This window comes from Limulus polyphemus, unplaced genomic scaffold (assembly GCF_000517525.1).
Source record: "Limulus polyphemus unplaced genomic scaffold, Limulus_polyphemus-2.1.2 Scaffold2877, whole genome shotgun sequence".
NCBI lineage: Eukaryota > Metazoa > Arthropoda > Merostomata > Xiphosura > Limulidae > Limulus > Limulus polyphemus.
Window position 1 is genome coordinate 98,541 of NW_013668487.1, and position 15,661 is coordinate 114,201.

At 37.1% G+C, this 15,661-nt stretch overlaps 1 protein-coding gene across 1 annotated transcript; it reads left to right on the plus strand.

The window, feature by feature from the left end:
* The first annotated feature begins 2,135 nt into the window (after positions 1–2,135).
* Positions 2,136–15,173, plus strand: LOC106468110. Its single transcript, XM_013928523.2, has 2 exons — positions 2,136–2,480; positions 12,456–15,173. Exons 1-2 carry the CDS (start codon positions 2,363–2,365, stop codon positions 14,855–14,857), a joined length of 2,520 nt encoding a protein of 839 aa, XP_013783977.1. The 5' UTR covers positions 2,136–2,362; the 3' UTR covers positions 14,858–15,173.
* The last annotated feature ends 488 nt before the right edge of the window (positions 15,174–15,661 follow it).

Here is a 15,661-nt window from a genome sequence, read left to right on the forward strand (position 1 = left end):
TAGAAACAATAATAAAAAATCGTTAAGTTAGATAAAGTGGAATATTTAACTTCGTATGTACAAAATAATTACTATAAAAACCTAAATGCTGGTCTGAATTAGTAGGTTTGTAATATAAATTCGTTTCACTCTTAAAATCTTCGTTTCTATAATCAATACATCTAAAAATAATAATAATCTAAATCACTCAATTCAAAAGTAAACTTTATATTATTATTAGTTTTGATTTAAGTTTTCAAGAACAAAGACTATTACAATTAAAGAATTAACTGTTCTTTATACCAGCAATGTGCTTATATAGTGGCTTGTCGCCGTAAATGCGAGCCCTGACGCCATGGGTGTAACGTTTAGCACCTATATATATATATATTTAAATGACGCCAGTTTCTGACCATTCGACAGGGCAATCCGCCATTGATACTTATGACTGGAGGAGAATATCACAGCTTTTTTTCGAGGAAGGATACTCGTATAGCTGAACTTTTAAACGATTGAGAATCAAAGGACACAAACAATTTCAAAGATTTGTTTGTTCATTAGTTTGCAATTAAGTACAAAGCTACACAATGGTCTATCTGTGCTCTGCCCACTACGGGTATCGAAATCTGGATTCTAGCGTTGTAAGTCCGCAGACATACCGCTGTGCCACTGGGGGGGGGGGAGACTCAGTTTCAAAGAAGAAAGTTGTCAATGAATTTCATGGAAGTGGAAACAACTCGCATGTTGGAGCGTTTAGGACAGCCAGTGGTTTTGAAATTACACTCCAAGCCAATCAAGACGAATGCTTTTATCCGTCAAATGAAGACTTTAGTCACGAAAGAGGCCACTTTGGCCCAAAAATGGGCATTATGATGAAGCTGGGATATCAAAAACTCACAAGTCAAAAGTTCACTAATTTCCAGCCGCATATTAAAATCAACTGTTGATTCACGAGAATGTTGACCGAAGAAACTGGAATCACGGCAATACCATTCGACCACGTGCCTGTCAAGTCCTTCCAATCAGCTCCAAAAATGGACATCTGGTCTGCTCAAGCGTGTTTAGGTGTGATCTTAAAAGCCGACTTCATAGGACGTTGGAAGGTTTATGGAAAGCATGTTGAAATGTTTGATGTAAGGTAGATTTCACCGTCCATTGCAGAGCCTTGTTGCAATGGAAATTGTGACGTTGAGAAGTAGCACGGTCATCAGGATACTGTTGGACAAAGTTAACAAACTATATAGAATACATTATATTTCAAAAACGCTAGCCGTCCATAATTTAGCAGTATAAGACTAGAGGGAAGGCAGCTAGTCATCACCAACCACCGCCAACTCTTGGGTTACTCTTTTATCAACGAATAGTGGGATTCACCGTCACTTTTTAACGCCCCCACGGCTGAAAGGGCGAGCATGTTTGGTGTGACGGGGGTTCGAACCCGCGACCCGCAGATTGCGAGTCGAGCGCCCTAACCGGGCCACACAGAACAGACATTTGGGAATCACAATATATTATATTTCATTTCATAAATTATTTTATGATTTTCTTTTTTCTTTTTAGTGTGTTAGCCTTGTGGTAGGGCTCTGGATTTCGGAGGTGGGGAGCCGTGTTCGAATACTTGCAATGCCACATATTATTCTCCCTCTCTAAGCTGTGAGTGCGTTATAAAAGTGATAGACAATTCCTTACCATGTATGGTGGGTGGCAGGGTGTTGCTGTCTGGCTGCCTTCCCTCTGGTCAGTTGTTCAAAATTAGGGACCGTGGCAGATAACCTTAGTAGCTTTGCCATAAATACAAATAGATGTTTTTAGCAAAACAAATTTTTGTATTTTGCCCACAAGGAGAACATAATTTACTTCAGGTTTAAACACGTTAGAAAAACCATATTAAATTATTTGAATTTCTTGATATCTTGCAAAGCAGCTAATTTTAACAACTTTCGTAGTTTGACAAAACCGTGTTGTATTGTTCTACATCGTGTATTTATTAAGGTTATATGCATAACTCTTATATTTATTCAAATTAAAATAATTTAAGTACCTGTCATTTTATACATGAGAAATACGCTTTTCTTATACCGCAATATAATCCTGTCTCTGTATTAGAGCGCCATCTCTCAGAAACAAAGTAAACTAAATCGATAACATTTTACAGAGTTTATTTGCCGTGTTAATCAGGAAGCTCACGAAGTAATGAAATACCAAGCTAGTTATAATGACGCTTTCGACCATTTTGTAGCAGAATGAAGAATGTTGCGGTGGAGAAGAACGCAAGAGAAAAGTAAAGAAGAACTTCCAGTCGACCGATTTAAAACACTTAAACTTGCTGACGTTGGAACGCATCATTTCTCACCAAACACGCATATCGCGGTTCAGCTGGCGTATGTTGCGCGGGAAAGAAAACATGGAAGTCAGAGGGTCTGTGAACAAGGTTTCGATCTCCCTCCTCGTGCTAGTACACCTATGGCTGTGTATTGGGGCTGAAGTTAGATATCGGAATGGTAAGCTAGACTCTGTGTCATTCCTAAAATACACGTATATATATTTTAATAATAAAAATAAATGCCTTGAATATAATATCTATGAAGCTTTATCTAATAATGATGTGACGGGACTACATATTTTTACATTTCATAAAATCATGCAACATTGCAATGTTATATTGATATTGTTGCCCTAGTCTTTATAAAACTCGTTGAATTAGCTAAGTGCTAGATATTTTGGAGGAGTTTTATCTTTTAAAATACATTATTTTCTGTAACCATATTTAAAAGTTTGGTTCGTATTAGAAACCAAATTAATAGCTTTGCGTATCAGATCAAACTAGAAAGATAAATAACACATGTTAAGATGGTTTATGAAAATACTCTTCACTACTACTGTTTAATATCGACAGCGTAAAACAACAACAACAACAACAACAAAACTGTATTAGTGGATTACTGTGTGCAGTATTTATGCACAGCGATTACATGTATTATGATCCGGAAGTACCACTTATTTTGACCGGAAATGACGAAAACGTAGCGATAGGACATATTAAGATAGCAAGAAAAAGAAATGAGAAATACATACATATATAATTTAAACATTAATAATGTCACGTTCGCTCTCGGGGTATTGTTTAAGAATGTTTGAGGTCGTCTTTTATAACTTGTTTGCACTCTTTGTACAGAGTGTTTTCTGAAGTTTTTATTGGGGTGGTGGTGGATAAAGTGGGTGGAAATTATTTCGTATTTTTAAAGTGGAAAATTTTTGTAGTATTGAAGATAAAATTTTTATACACTGTTAGCTCAACAGTTTAGGTTAAATGGTATTACTGTATGATAGTCCGGAATACAGTTTGTATTCTGTATAAATATGGTGAGGTGAATAACCCGTTAGAATGTAGGTTGTATTTTTTTTTTATAATTCTTTAAAATAACGAAATTAATCTTTACATTATCATAAATAAATAGTAAGCTAGGAGTCAAAATATTCCTGAATACAACAGAGTTTAGTGGTAAATACAGAATGCCATTCCAAAAATACTTCACAAATATTAGAGTCTATGTTTCTAAACATTAAATAAATAACACTTTGAAGAAACAAAGCTATGTGCATCGATAGAAAATGATTAAAAAAACTCCCTAAAATGAGTCGAAAGCTCGAGAATATTTCGGAGTTTGTTTTTTTCTTTGTAAGAAGCGTATTTTTTTTTAATATATATAATACAGCCGACTGACAATGCTCGTTCAATGTACGGGAAAGACATGGGAGTCGTCGAGGGGGGTGACCCCCCACCTCTCAAGTCACAGCCCGGGGGAAATGGGTTACATGACAGGTTCGGTGACAATCGGTCCAGCGACTCACCTGCTATAAGCAGACATACACACATGAACTTTTGTTAAATAATGGCTTAGATTACTCTACAATCGAACGTGTTGCTGAACACGATGAAAAAGTTATATTTTCGGTGTCTTTTTTTTATTACTAGATATGTTATATCTATTAACCCTAACCTCACAGCAAACAAAATGGAAAGGGATAAGCTCGTCATATCTTCGATTTTTATTATCTTTTTCGTGAAGATGAGTCTTTATATTTTGTAGATGGAAAAATAATAGCGTGCATTGATGATGTTTAACTAATGAAATGTCAGGGTCGTAGCTAAGGCGATCAAGTTACTCTTAAATATCTCAACCATCCACTCCTCTTTTCGTGGTTAAAACACGAGCCTGCACAATGGTACGGTTCATATGATGTCGACATCTGTCGACTAGAAAAAGAATTATGAACAAATTAGCTCTTCATCCACCGGTTGAAAGCTGGAAACTAAGATAATTTCCGTTAGGCACTCATTACGAGTTTCCATTCTAAGGACGATATGGTGAGCAATTATTTTTGTCTCGAACCAGCACAATAACCGTAGCGAACACGAAGAGAAGGGAGGGATAAATACTGAAGATACTAGAAAAGATGTAACTGATGGACATCGCGTTTCGATTTTGCGCAGTTTTCATTCAACATTTTATCATTATAAGAATTTCTTAGTTTTCAGAAACATTAAACATGATATCAAAGAAAACACTTCATTATCATCTTGCAGAACAACAAAGCCACCCCCCTTCCCCCCAAATGGCTCAGCGATAAGTCTGAAGGCTTATAACGCTAAAAACCGGGTTTAGATACCTGTGTGTGGCTTTGTGATTGACAAAAATAAAATGAAAAAAACATACAAAGGACATTTTTTTCTTCTAAATTTTACATTGTAAACAATAAGAAAGGTAGGGATTTTTATCCTAGTATAAAAAACAAGAACTTCTTTTAAAATTATGTCCGTGTACAGTGGTGTAGGAAGGGGGAGGGGTGCTTGGCAGATATTACGATAATATCATTTACAGTTGCTATATAAGTCAAGTGGGGGAGATACGGCACCCCGGTTCCGACACCTCTGATGTAAATACATTCTTACTCATGAAAATCTACAGTCTCGACGAAATAAACAGTTGAGTCATTTTCGCGGATAGTCTTCTAAAATAAATCCCGAAACAATCACTTAGTTGTTTTTTTCAATCTCCATGAAAGTGTAGTTAACCTATATAGTTTACGAGACTAGACGTCATAGTCGGGTTCTTTACCTAATATACTCTAAGCTATAGTGTCGATAGGGTTTTGTTTGTTTATAATTAAGCACAAAGCTACACAATGGGCTATACGTTCCGTGACCACCACGAGTATTGAAACCCGATTTTTAAAGTTATAAGTCTTCAGACCTGCCGCTGTGCCACTGAAGGGGGACTGTTCGAGAGGGTTATAATATTTGCAATACGTTCAACCATGCTTAGTTACCAGAAATGTCTGACTTGATGTAACACGAGTTAGGGTTAAATTTGAAATAGTACCAGCAACGTTTACGTACATAATTGTCTAAACAGCTTATCTGTGGTACATTGACTGTAATAAATTGATTTCAGTACCGTTGCTTAGAGACACAGATTCAAGAATTCACTGGTCATGTATTTGTCAAAGGAACCACAATAATGTCAGATTACAGCCACTGAATGACGGGCGAAGTAATACATTAATATCAATAGACATGCAAATCACCTATCCTTCTGTCTGTCTATCTACCTATTTATCGATCTGTCTGTCTGTCACTATTTATCAATATGTCAATATATCTACATATTTATCGGTCTGTCTGTCTGTCAACCTATTTATCAATATGTCTGTCTATCTATCTATCTGTCTGTCTCTGTATTCATCATAATGTCTGTCTGTTTACCTATCTATCTAGTTATCTGTCTGTCTATCTACCTATCTCGTGTAAAGAAGTCAAACTTAATATGAAATTTATAAAAAAGTGGAACCTTGCCAACACTGATTTCAAAATAGGCAGTTTACGTCAACAGTATATATAGTACAACATTTAACAGGTCTGTATTATTCTTGACGTTGACGAGCCAAGTAATTGTTTCTAGATTTCATGCCAACGCACTAACGATATATTAATGGAAGTTAGATTTCGTTAAAAACGGTTCTTGTTTCTTTCCGTACCAGCTTCATATTTTTAGATGTTGTAACGTCTTGCTTGTTTTTTGTCATACCATTATAAAGATCCTCTAACCAAAGCTGCTTCCTGGTGTCTTCCTGAACGCCACCTAGCTGTAGGTTGTTCAACAAAGGTTCCCAACGTTTGGACTGAACAGTTTAGAAACCTAAAGACTAACTGTGTAAGAAACTGCCGACATAACAAAAGAAAAACAAATTTAAAACAGCTTCCTTTAAGTGGCAAGTCTGAAGGCTTATAACGCTAAAATCCGGATTTCGGTACTTGTCGTGGGCACAACCCAGATAGCCCGTTACGAAGTTTCGATACCTGTGGTGTGCACAGCTCAGATAGCCCATTGTGTAGCTTTGTGCTATCCCATAATCCTATAAATTATTCAGTACTCAGTTTCCTTGTTGCTATATTTTTTTGTTATTTTAAATAAGTTCCCGTATGCAAAGAATAATCAAAGCCGAGATCTTAACTGACGAATTTTCGGCATTTCGCCATCGCTGTGTCCTGTACGTAAGTTGAAATTAAAGAACGTTTGTTTGTAGTTAAACACAAAACTACACAATGGGCTACTGTGCTGTGCCTACCACTGGTATTGAAACCCGGTTTTTAACTTTATAAGCCTTCAGACGTAGGTCTGAGCCACTAAGGGGAAGAGGACGAACTTTGAAAACGCTGCTTTTAAAAACATCAAAAAATTCTATTAAACACAGTAAATAGAAAAAAGGAATCTGTAGTCCTGTAAAACACAAACTGTGCTAGAGAACGATGTACAGTATAAACAAAACATATGAAAACTATTGTTTTGTGCTTTTCTACCCTAGAGCATGTAATGTTCTAATCACAGCTTAACTTTGTGATCATTACTATAGTAATTTATTTAGATTAGGTTCTAATCACAGCTTAACTGCTGTGATTATTACTATAGTAATTTATTTAGACAACGTTCTAATCACAGCTTAACTGCTGTGATTATTACTATAGTAATTTATTTAGACAACGTTCTAATTACAGCTTAACTACTGTGATTATTATTATAGTAACTTATTTAGACAATGTTCTAATCACAGCTTAACTGCTGTGATTATTATTATAGTAACTTATTTAGACAATCCAGTTAAGCTGTGATTAGAACCTAATCTAAATAAATTACTGTAGTAATAATCACAGCAGTTAAGCTGTGATTAGAACGTTGTCTAAATAAGTTACTGTAGTAATAATCACAGCAGTTAAGCTGTGATTAGAACGTTGTCTAAATAAGTTACTGTAGTAATAATCACAGCAGTTAAGCTGTGATTAGAACGTTGTCTAAATAAGTTACTATAATAATAATCACAGCAGTTAAGCTGTGATTAGAACCTAATCTAAATAAATTACTATAGTAATGATCACAACAGTTAAGCTGTGATTAGAACCTAATCTAAATAAATTACTGTAGTAATAATCACAGCAGTTAAGCTGTGATTAGAACCTAATCTAAATAAATTACTATAATAATCACAGCAGTTAAGCTGTGATTAGAACCTAATCTAAATGAATTACTATAGTAACGATCACAGCAGTTAAGCTGTGATTAGAACCTAATCTAAATAAATTACTGTAGTAATAATCACAGCAGTTTAGCTGTGATTAGAACCTAATCTAAATAAATTACTGTAGTAATAATCACAGCAGTTAAGCTGTGATTAGAACGTTGTCTAAATAAATTACTATAATAATAATTACAGCAGTTAAGCTGTGATTAGAACCTAATCTAAATAAATTACTATAATAATCACAGCAGTTAAGCTGTGATTAGAACGTTGTCTAAATAAATTACTATTCCGGACATTTGAACAACTGTTCTGCCGATATATTGGATAATGAGGCCAGGTAATTTAAAACTTCCATATTCTAACTGTTCTGTTATGTAATTTATAACTTGATTGAAATAGATCCACACAAATTTAAGAACGAACAAGTTTAGATATGTTCATTTGGAGGAGTCTGACATAAATATAAAATCCTCGACCAAAGAAAGGTGTTATGTAAGTCAAGAATCATATACTATGGTTACCCCCTCCCATATATACACATATACTAGGTGTACTTCCGCAGGGTCCCCGAAAGTATTCTGTTTGAAAAGTAAATAAAGGCAAAATTAAGAGTAACACATTATTTTTATTTCTTGCTTTTGAAGTTCGTATATCATGCTTTGTTGTAGCTTACAGGGTGCATAATTCTTCTCGTGATTCATGGCATTCGCACGTTTTACTGACGCAACGACAGTAAAAACTGCAACGTTAAGCGCCCCTTATATGACGTCACTTTAGTGTCTACTGACTGACCGACTGACTGAAAGACAAAACACTACTGTATAGTGGTGTGAGTGGTTAAAACTGGTGACCCCTCCAGGCGGCCTTTGACTCCCTTTCGGGGAACTTATTGTAGGCTTACTTCTGATAACTTAACACAACATTAACGCAGCCTTACAAACCAGTAATGTCCCCTAACATAATGGCAACGCTGTTGACTCATCGTGACTCCATTAACGCAACCTTACAAACCAGTAATGTCCCCCTAACATAATGGCAACGCTGTTGACACATCGTTACTCCATTAACGCAACATTACAAACCAGTAATGTCCCCCTAACATAATGGCAACGCTGTTGACACATCGTTACTCCATTAACGCAACATTACAAACCAGTAATGTCCCCCTAACATAATGGCAACGCTGTTGACACATCGTTACTCCATTAAAGCAAGGAGTAACGATGTGTCAACAGCGTTGCCATTATGTTAGGGGACAATACTGGTTTGTAATGATTAACGCAACTTTACAAACCAGTAATGTCCCCTAACATAATGGCAACGCTGTTGACACATCGTTACTCCATTAACGCAACATTACAAACTAGTATTTTCCCCTAATATAATGGCAACGCTGTTGACACATCGTTACTCCATATATGTTTTTTATGTAAAGTTTTGGTGAAACTATTTGACGTTTTCTTTACTTATATTTTACTGACATTCTGGTACAAACGAATACAAGTACGAAGTTGTTTTTTCTTCGAGAATATTTAACTGAAATATAATATAACTAGCAAGATTGTGTTTATGCAGAAAAAAATGTGATAACATAACTCGAATCTTGAGACTGCTTTAAAGCACGTTTGTGTCGAAAATTCGCCTAAAGCTACACAAGTGGCATCTGTGATAATTGTCCCTAATTTTGAAGTAATGGATCAGAGGGAATTCAACCAGTCAACATTGAAGTAATGGATCAGAGGGAATTCAACCAGTCAACATTGAAGTAATGGATCAGAGGGAATTCAACCAGTCAACATTGAAGTAATAGACCAGAGTGAATTCAACCAGTCAACATTGAAGTAATGGACCGGAGGGAATTCAACCAGTCAACATTGAAGTAATGGATCAGAGGGAATTCAACCAGTCAACATTGAAGTAATGGACCAGAGGGAATTCAACCAGTCAACATTGAAGTAATGGATTAGAGGGAATTCAACCAGTCAACATTGAAGTAATGGACCAGAGTGAATTTCGATATTAGGTTAAACATTACAATACACATCATAACGAGATTAGATCAAGTACAAAAGATAACCATTTTTTCTCTTGAAAAATATTGAAAGCATTTTGAGTTTTAATTCTGGCTTCATTATTTTTTCTTCTTGATGTTATATGTTGTTGTGAATTTTTTATTCTTTTTTTTTACATAATTACTCCCTGGTGGCTCAGCAGTAAGTCTGCAGGCTTACGGCTTTATAAATCGAGCTTCGATACCCGTGTTAGGCAGAGTACAGATAGCCCATTGTGTATCTTTGCGCTCAAGAACAACAAACCAAACTTTTTAATAATTTAAAAAGTCTATATAGCTTAAAATTAATTTTTAGGCACTTTCCCTGTTTCTCTAGCTACACGGAATAATACAAAGTAATAGTAACTTTTCAATGTAAGATCTATCGAATCTTCGAGAATATTCTCTTCACGTCCTAAAAAATATAAATGATAGGCTTATAAGTAGTGGTAGTCATATGCTTGGAGGGAAAGACAAAATAAACATATCTTTAACTGCACTTTCGATGAGAAAACAACAATAACAATAAATGAGCAAATTATTTGAAACGTTATAGAATACAAAAACAAAAACATTATAGAACACAAAAAAGAAATATGAAGTAACGTCTTTCATGCAAAAAAAAATAGAAGTTAAAATAGAAATAACGATAATGGGATATATTATTATCACTAATAGTAAATACAAAGAATCAAGTCTGAAGAGACATCTATGTATCTAAGGTATGAAACAGAGCGTAATTGAGAGGAGCAAAAGACTGATTATCGTGATAAAAGAGGCTTCAATCTAGGCAAAATAAGCAAAACAAGTAACAAAACCAAAACCTGACAGTAAGCCTAATGAAGAACGTACACTAAATTAAGGCGAAAGATAGGTACATCTTTGTCCGTGATCTACAGGACAATTACCGTGAAAGTTTTTTTTTAAGCGAAAGTAAGCTGAAGCGGTAACGGGAGAAAGAAAACAAGGTTTTCTTCTGTGGGTGATCTCGTGCCTCAGTGCGATACAGGTTAGTAGTTGGAGAATGTAGTAAATAGCTATTGTCTGCAGTTCAAGTACGATCGGTTTCCTTTTAGTACCACTACACAACTTGGTTTGTTTGTTTTTGAATTCCGCGCAAAGCTACACGAGAGCTATCTGCGCTAGCCGTCCATAATTTAGTAGTGTAAGACTAGAGGGAAGGCAGCTAGTCATCACCATCCACCGCCAACTCTTGGGCTGCTCTTTTACCAACGAATAGTGGGATTGACCGTCACATTATAACGCCCCCCACGGCTGAAAAGGCGAGCATGTTTGGTGTGACGGGCATTCGAATCCGTGACCTGCAGATTGCGAGTCGTGCACCCTAACCACCTGGCCATGCCGGGCCTCACACAACTTGGACTGCTCTCTGACAAATCTAAATCTTAGTTCAAATCTAAAATAAGCTTGTTATATTTTTAACAATATTAAGCCTAAGAAAATTCCATTATTTGACATTTACGTCGATTATGTCAAATCTCTATTTTTGTTCACTAACATGATAATATAGAATGGTATTATTTTAAATGTCACTTCGATTATATTCATGTTCACTAACATGATAATATAGAATGGTATTATTCTAAATGTCACTTCGATTATATTCATGTTTACTGACATAATGATATAAAAGGGTATTATTCTTAAGTCTCAGTTCTCTGTCATTAATTAAGTATTTATAATTTTAACCTTAAAGACATCTTATGCGTTCGTGGACTAAATGACCAGATCAAAGATCACTAGTGTTAGGGCACACCCGTCCCTAATTTTGAGTTACTGACCAGAAGGAAGACAGCCAAGCAGCAACGCCCATTGTCAAGTGGACTTTGCTGAATTCTTAGAACCGAATAGGCGTGGCATGGTTATTCGTAAGGGCGCTCGACTCGCAATCTGCGGATCGCGGGTTCGAATCCATCACTAAACATGCTCACCCTTTCAGATGTGAGGGTGTTATAATTGAACGGTCAATCTCACTATTTATTGGTAAAAGAGTAGCCCAAGAGTTGGCGGCGGGTGGTGATGACTAGCTGCCTTCCCTCTAGTCTTACACTGCTAAATTAGGGACGTCTAGCGCAGATAGCCCTCGTGTAGCTTTGCGTGAAATTCATAACAAATCAAACCAATCAGCCGTGGGGGCATTATAAACTGATGGTCAATCCCCCTATTTAATTAGAGTAGCCCAAGCGTTTGCGGTGGGTGGTGTTGATTAAAAGCCTTCCATCTAGTTTATTCCTTCTAAGTTAGGGACTGCTAACGCAAGTAGCTTTGCGCGGAATTAAAGAAAACAAATAAACAAAGAGAACAAAATAACGGGATTGACCGTTAATTTCACGTAACAGTTGAAATTATGTAGTGTATTCAGAAATACCATATCTCCAAATATGGACACTGTTTAACAGCGAAAAGGACCTCGAGCTTATCTTGGGAAAAAAATATTTGACCTTCCTTTATTGCCTTTGTGAAGCGATATAATTTCTTACTTTAGGTGTTTTATGCTGCACAGACACAGCTCAACAATGGACGAAATATAATCTTGTGTTTAAGGTTGAACCACCCTCTTTTCACAGGGTTCTGTTTGATTTATTTTACGAATTCCGAATTTTAGGGTTATAAGTACTTAAGCTTGCTGCTGAAATACCGGATGGATGTACAAGTCCTGACAGTTCAACCGAGGAAGAGATGTTTTAGAAGATCAAAATTCCGCGTTCAAGCCGGCCTTTTTCTTAAATCTGTAAATAACACCTTTTGTGATCAAGTTCAATGAGTAATTGTGAATCGTTTTGTAAGGAAGTGTACATCATTTATCAGGTTTTTTTTGTTATTACAGAAGATGAAGACCGTTGTAATAAGACAGTTGACATACATCAGTCCATTTCCAACCCGCCCGTTACTGATACAAACCGAGGACGCCCTCTACACTGTAACTACGAGATCAGAGTACGACCAGCACGAGACGACTGGGTTATATTCGTCAAATTCATTAGAATGCGGGTGGGTGAAACAAGCTCTGACCGTCGTCAGTGTTTAGGAGGTTATCTGCAGGTTATAGATGGATTTAGGAACAGCAACACCACCAACAAAGATTCCCCAGGGTTCTTTTGTGGCGAGATCGACTCGCCGAAGACGTTCATTTCCGAAACACCTTACGTTAAGATCGCGTTTCATGTGGACGCGTACGACGAAGGAACGTTTTTACAATTCATGGCCAACGTTGAGCGTCAGAGCGAAGTTCTAGAACGCTATGGGCAGTATCCCTATGTCTACCCTCACCGCAGAGGACAACCAGTTCCTGACACGTACTGCGAACGTGTCTTTAAAGACTGTTCTTCTTCTGACCGATGTTATGTCCAGTCTCCTGGTTATCCTGGAGTTTATCCTCCAAATCTTCAGTGTGAATACCACCTTAGCGTTCCAAAAGGCGTAATTGGCTTGGAACTCCAGACATTTGACGTAGATGGGCAAGGTTGCGACAGCCTTTTGTACTGCTTTCCAAGACCCGTTACAACAACTGTAGAAGAGTGTCCTTTTGACTACGTCCGTATTCATGATGGTCCAAGTGTTTCACATCCCGTGATTGTCACCTTGTGTGGAAGAGGTCGCCTAAGGTCCAACATAATTGGGTCTAGTTCATTATTGCTTGTACGCTTCACTACGTCTCCAGCTGGTCCATTACTGAACACAGGATTCCATTTTAAGGCTTATGAAATATACGACAATGATAACTCTGAGCCACTGGAGCTAAAAAATGGCACGTGTCTTGTAGAGAAATACCTCGAGGAAAGCGATGGCTATCTCTTTTCTAGTCTCAGGTCATGGTATCCCGAAAACACCACGTGCACATACAAGTTCAGAGTGGACGAGAACGGAATCATTGCTTTGGAATTTCTATGGTATCGGGTCGAGAGGGTTACGCTATGTGAAGACTCACTCAAAATCTATGACCATCATGAACCTGACCCTAGGTTCATTATTGTTAAACTCTGTGACATGAATCGACCACAAACTGAAGAATCGCGGAGGGTTTACGAAAGCAGTGGCCCTGTGATGTTTCTCGAATTCATTGGCAAAACAGGCTCTTTGGAGGGGTCCTCTCTCAGTTATAAATTTCAGGTGAGGAGGCAGAAGAAAGCTTCTCAAAACGGGATTCTTTCTACCCCTTCTTGTAATCAAGTGCTGTCAGCTGATTCCAAAAAATCCGGTATCATTGCAGTTAGCAAAAGTGATTTATTGTCCATTGAAGAAAATGAGTTTATAGTGTGCAATTACACATTCGTTGCTACTAGTATTTCCCAGGGGAGGGTTATTATTAACATCTTTGGTTTCTTCAAATCTGGCTGTGACAGCTGCCGAGGAAATGATTATAGTTGGATTTCAGTACATTCTCTGTTACCAGAGGAAGATAGCTTCTGCTTCTGCGAAGTTGACAAACCTTCTACATTCAGATTAACCTCTCTAGGGCCTCGTCTTCTTCTCGTGACACATTTTACCAGACCTTTAAAACAACAGTTTGCGAGTCTGATCGACAATGAGCCGTTTTTGCAGATTGAGTATGGATTTGCTGGAGAATCCCGATGTGGGCAAGAACACATGGAGCTCGAGCTTCAGGGCGAGATTGATTTTCCTACATACATGTCTGGATCAAAGCAAGCTGGCCTTCTTTTCTGTCGTTGGTCAGTACCAGTGTTTCACGGAATGGACCTATCTTTCATTGTTCAAAACCTGTACCTTCCCGGTAACTGCAGCACTAATTACCTTGTAGTGGCTAGTACTTATTTCTGTGAAGACAGTTCTGGAAGCATTGATCGCAGTCTTGTTATTGAGAACGAGAATATCGAAGCAGGAAAAGTAATCGTGGAATTCCGTACCACAGATGCTTCCAACAGTAGTTTTAACCTCGTCTACACCCAGTTGAAGATGCTTTCCCCATCTTCCAGTTCGGATTCCCTAGTTTCTTTGGGAAAAGAATGCGAGTTTCTCTGTGCACCAACTATGGCCTGTTTAAAGAAAGAACTCGTATGTAATGGTGTTCCAAATTGTCCAATCCTTGATTTTTACGACACAGGGGGCGTAGCCTCTGACGAAGCTAACAGTTTGTGTTACGCGGAAAAAGTCGCTTTTCCTTACTACTGGTGGGTCATAGGTGCTGCCATAGCAATCTGTATATGCGCTGTTTTCTGTTTTGTTGTTTCTTTGTGTCGAAGATGGCAAACGGGAAGAAAAGGCCTATAAACGTTATTCCTCGATGTTACTTCAACCGTTCCTCCCGTTTTATCTGCTACTGTACTATTGACTATAAAGAAACACAATGGTAAACAGTATTAAAAACAGTTACATAAATTTGTGCCAAATTACTATTATTTATCTATACTGTTTAAAGACGCCCGAATGGTTAGCGTTTTGGGTTCTTTTAACCAATTCTGGCAGAAGTGTATAGATAGTTGAGTTCATATACTTTCTAAGCCCTTCACGGTTTGCTTTTGTTTTTTGCTACTGTCACTTATTGATGCACTTTCAAAATAAAACTATTTAAAAAACTGGTGTCACGCTGCTATATTATCGATTCTTTTTGCTCTCCTGATGATGACGAAAACATGTCGAATGTATGAGACTGTTCAAAGTCTCGTGGTTTTTGTGTTGATACTGCAAAGGATTGAGCAAATGTTTTATTGTACTTTGAGACTAGAAACGGTCTTATTTTTAAATATTTGTTGTGTTTTATTAAACGTTTTAACATATTTGTGATTTAGATGAGACGGCATGATGTTTGTGTTATCAAATATGTTCAGGTGAGTAAATGTAATGAGCTGAAAATTTCGTTAACTCCACCCTCTATTAATACCATGTAATTCTGTAAAATGTTGTTAACTCCACTCTCTATTAATACCATGTAATTCTGTAAAATGTCGTTAAATCCACTCTCTATTAATACCATGTAATTCTGTAAAATGTCGTTAACTCCACTCTCTATTAATACCATGTAATTCTGTGAAATGTCGTTAACTCCACTCTCTATTAATACCATGTAATTCTGTG

Excerpts from the sequence above, each read along its gene's own strand:
- LOC106468110 (XM_013928523.2), top strand. The coding sequence starts at position 2,363 with ATGTTGCGCGGGAAAGAAAACATGGAAGTCAGAGGGTCTGTGAACAAG. Across the intron at positions 2,481-12,455 it reads TGAAGTTAGATATCGGAATG|AAGATGAAGACCGTTGTAAT; the intron begins GTAAGCTAGACT and ends TTGTTATTACAG.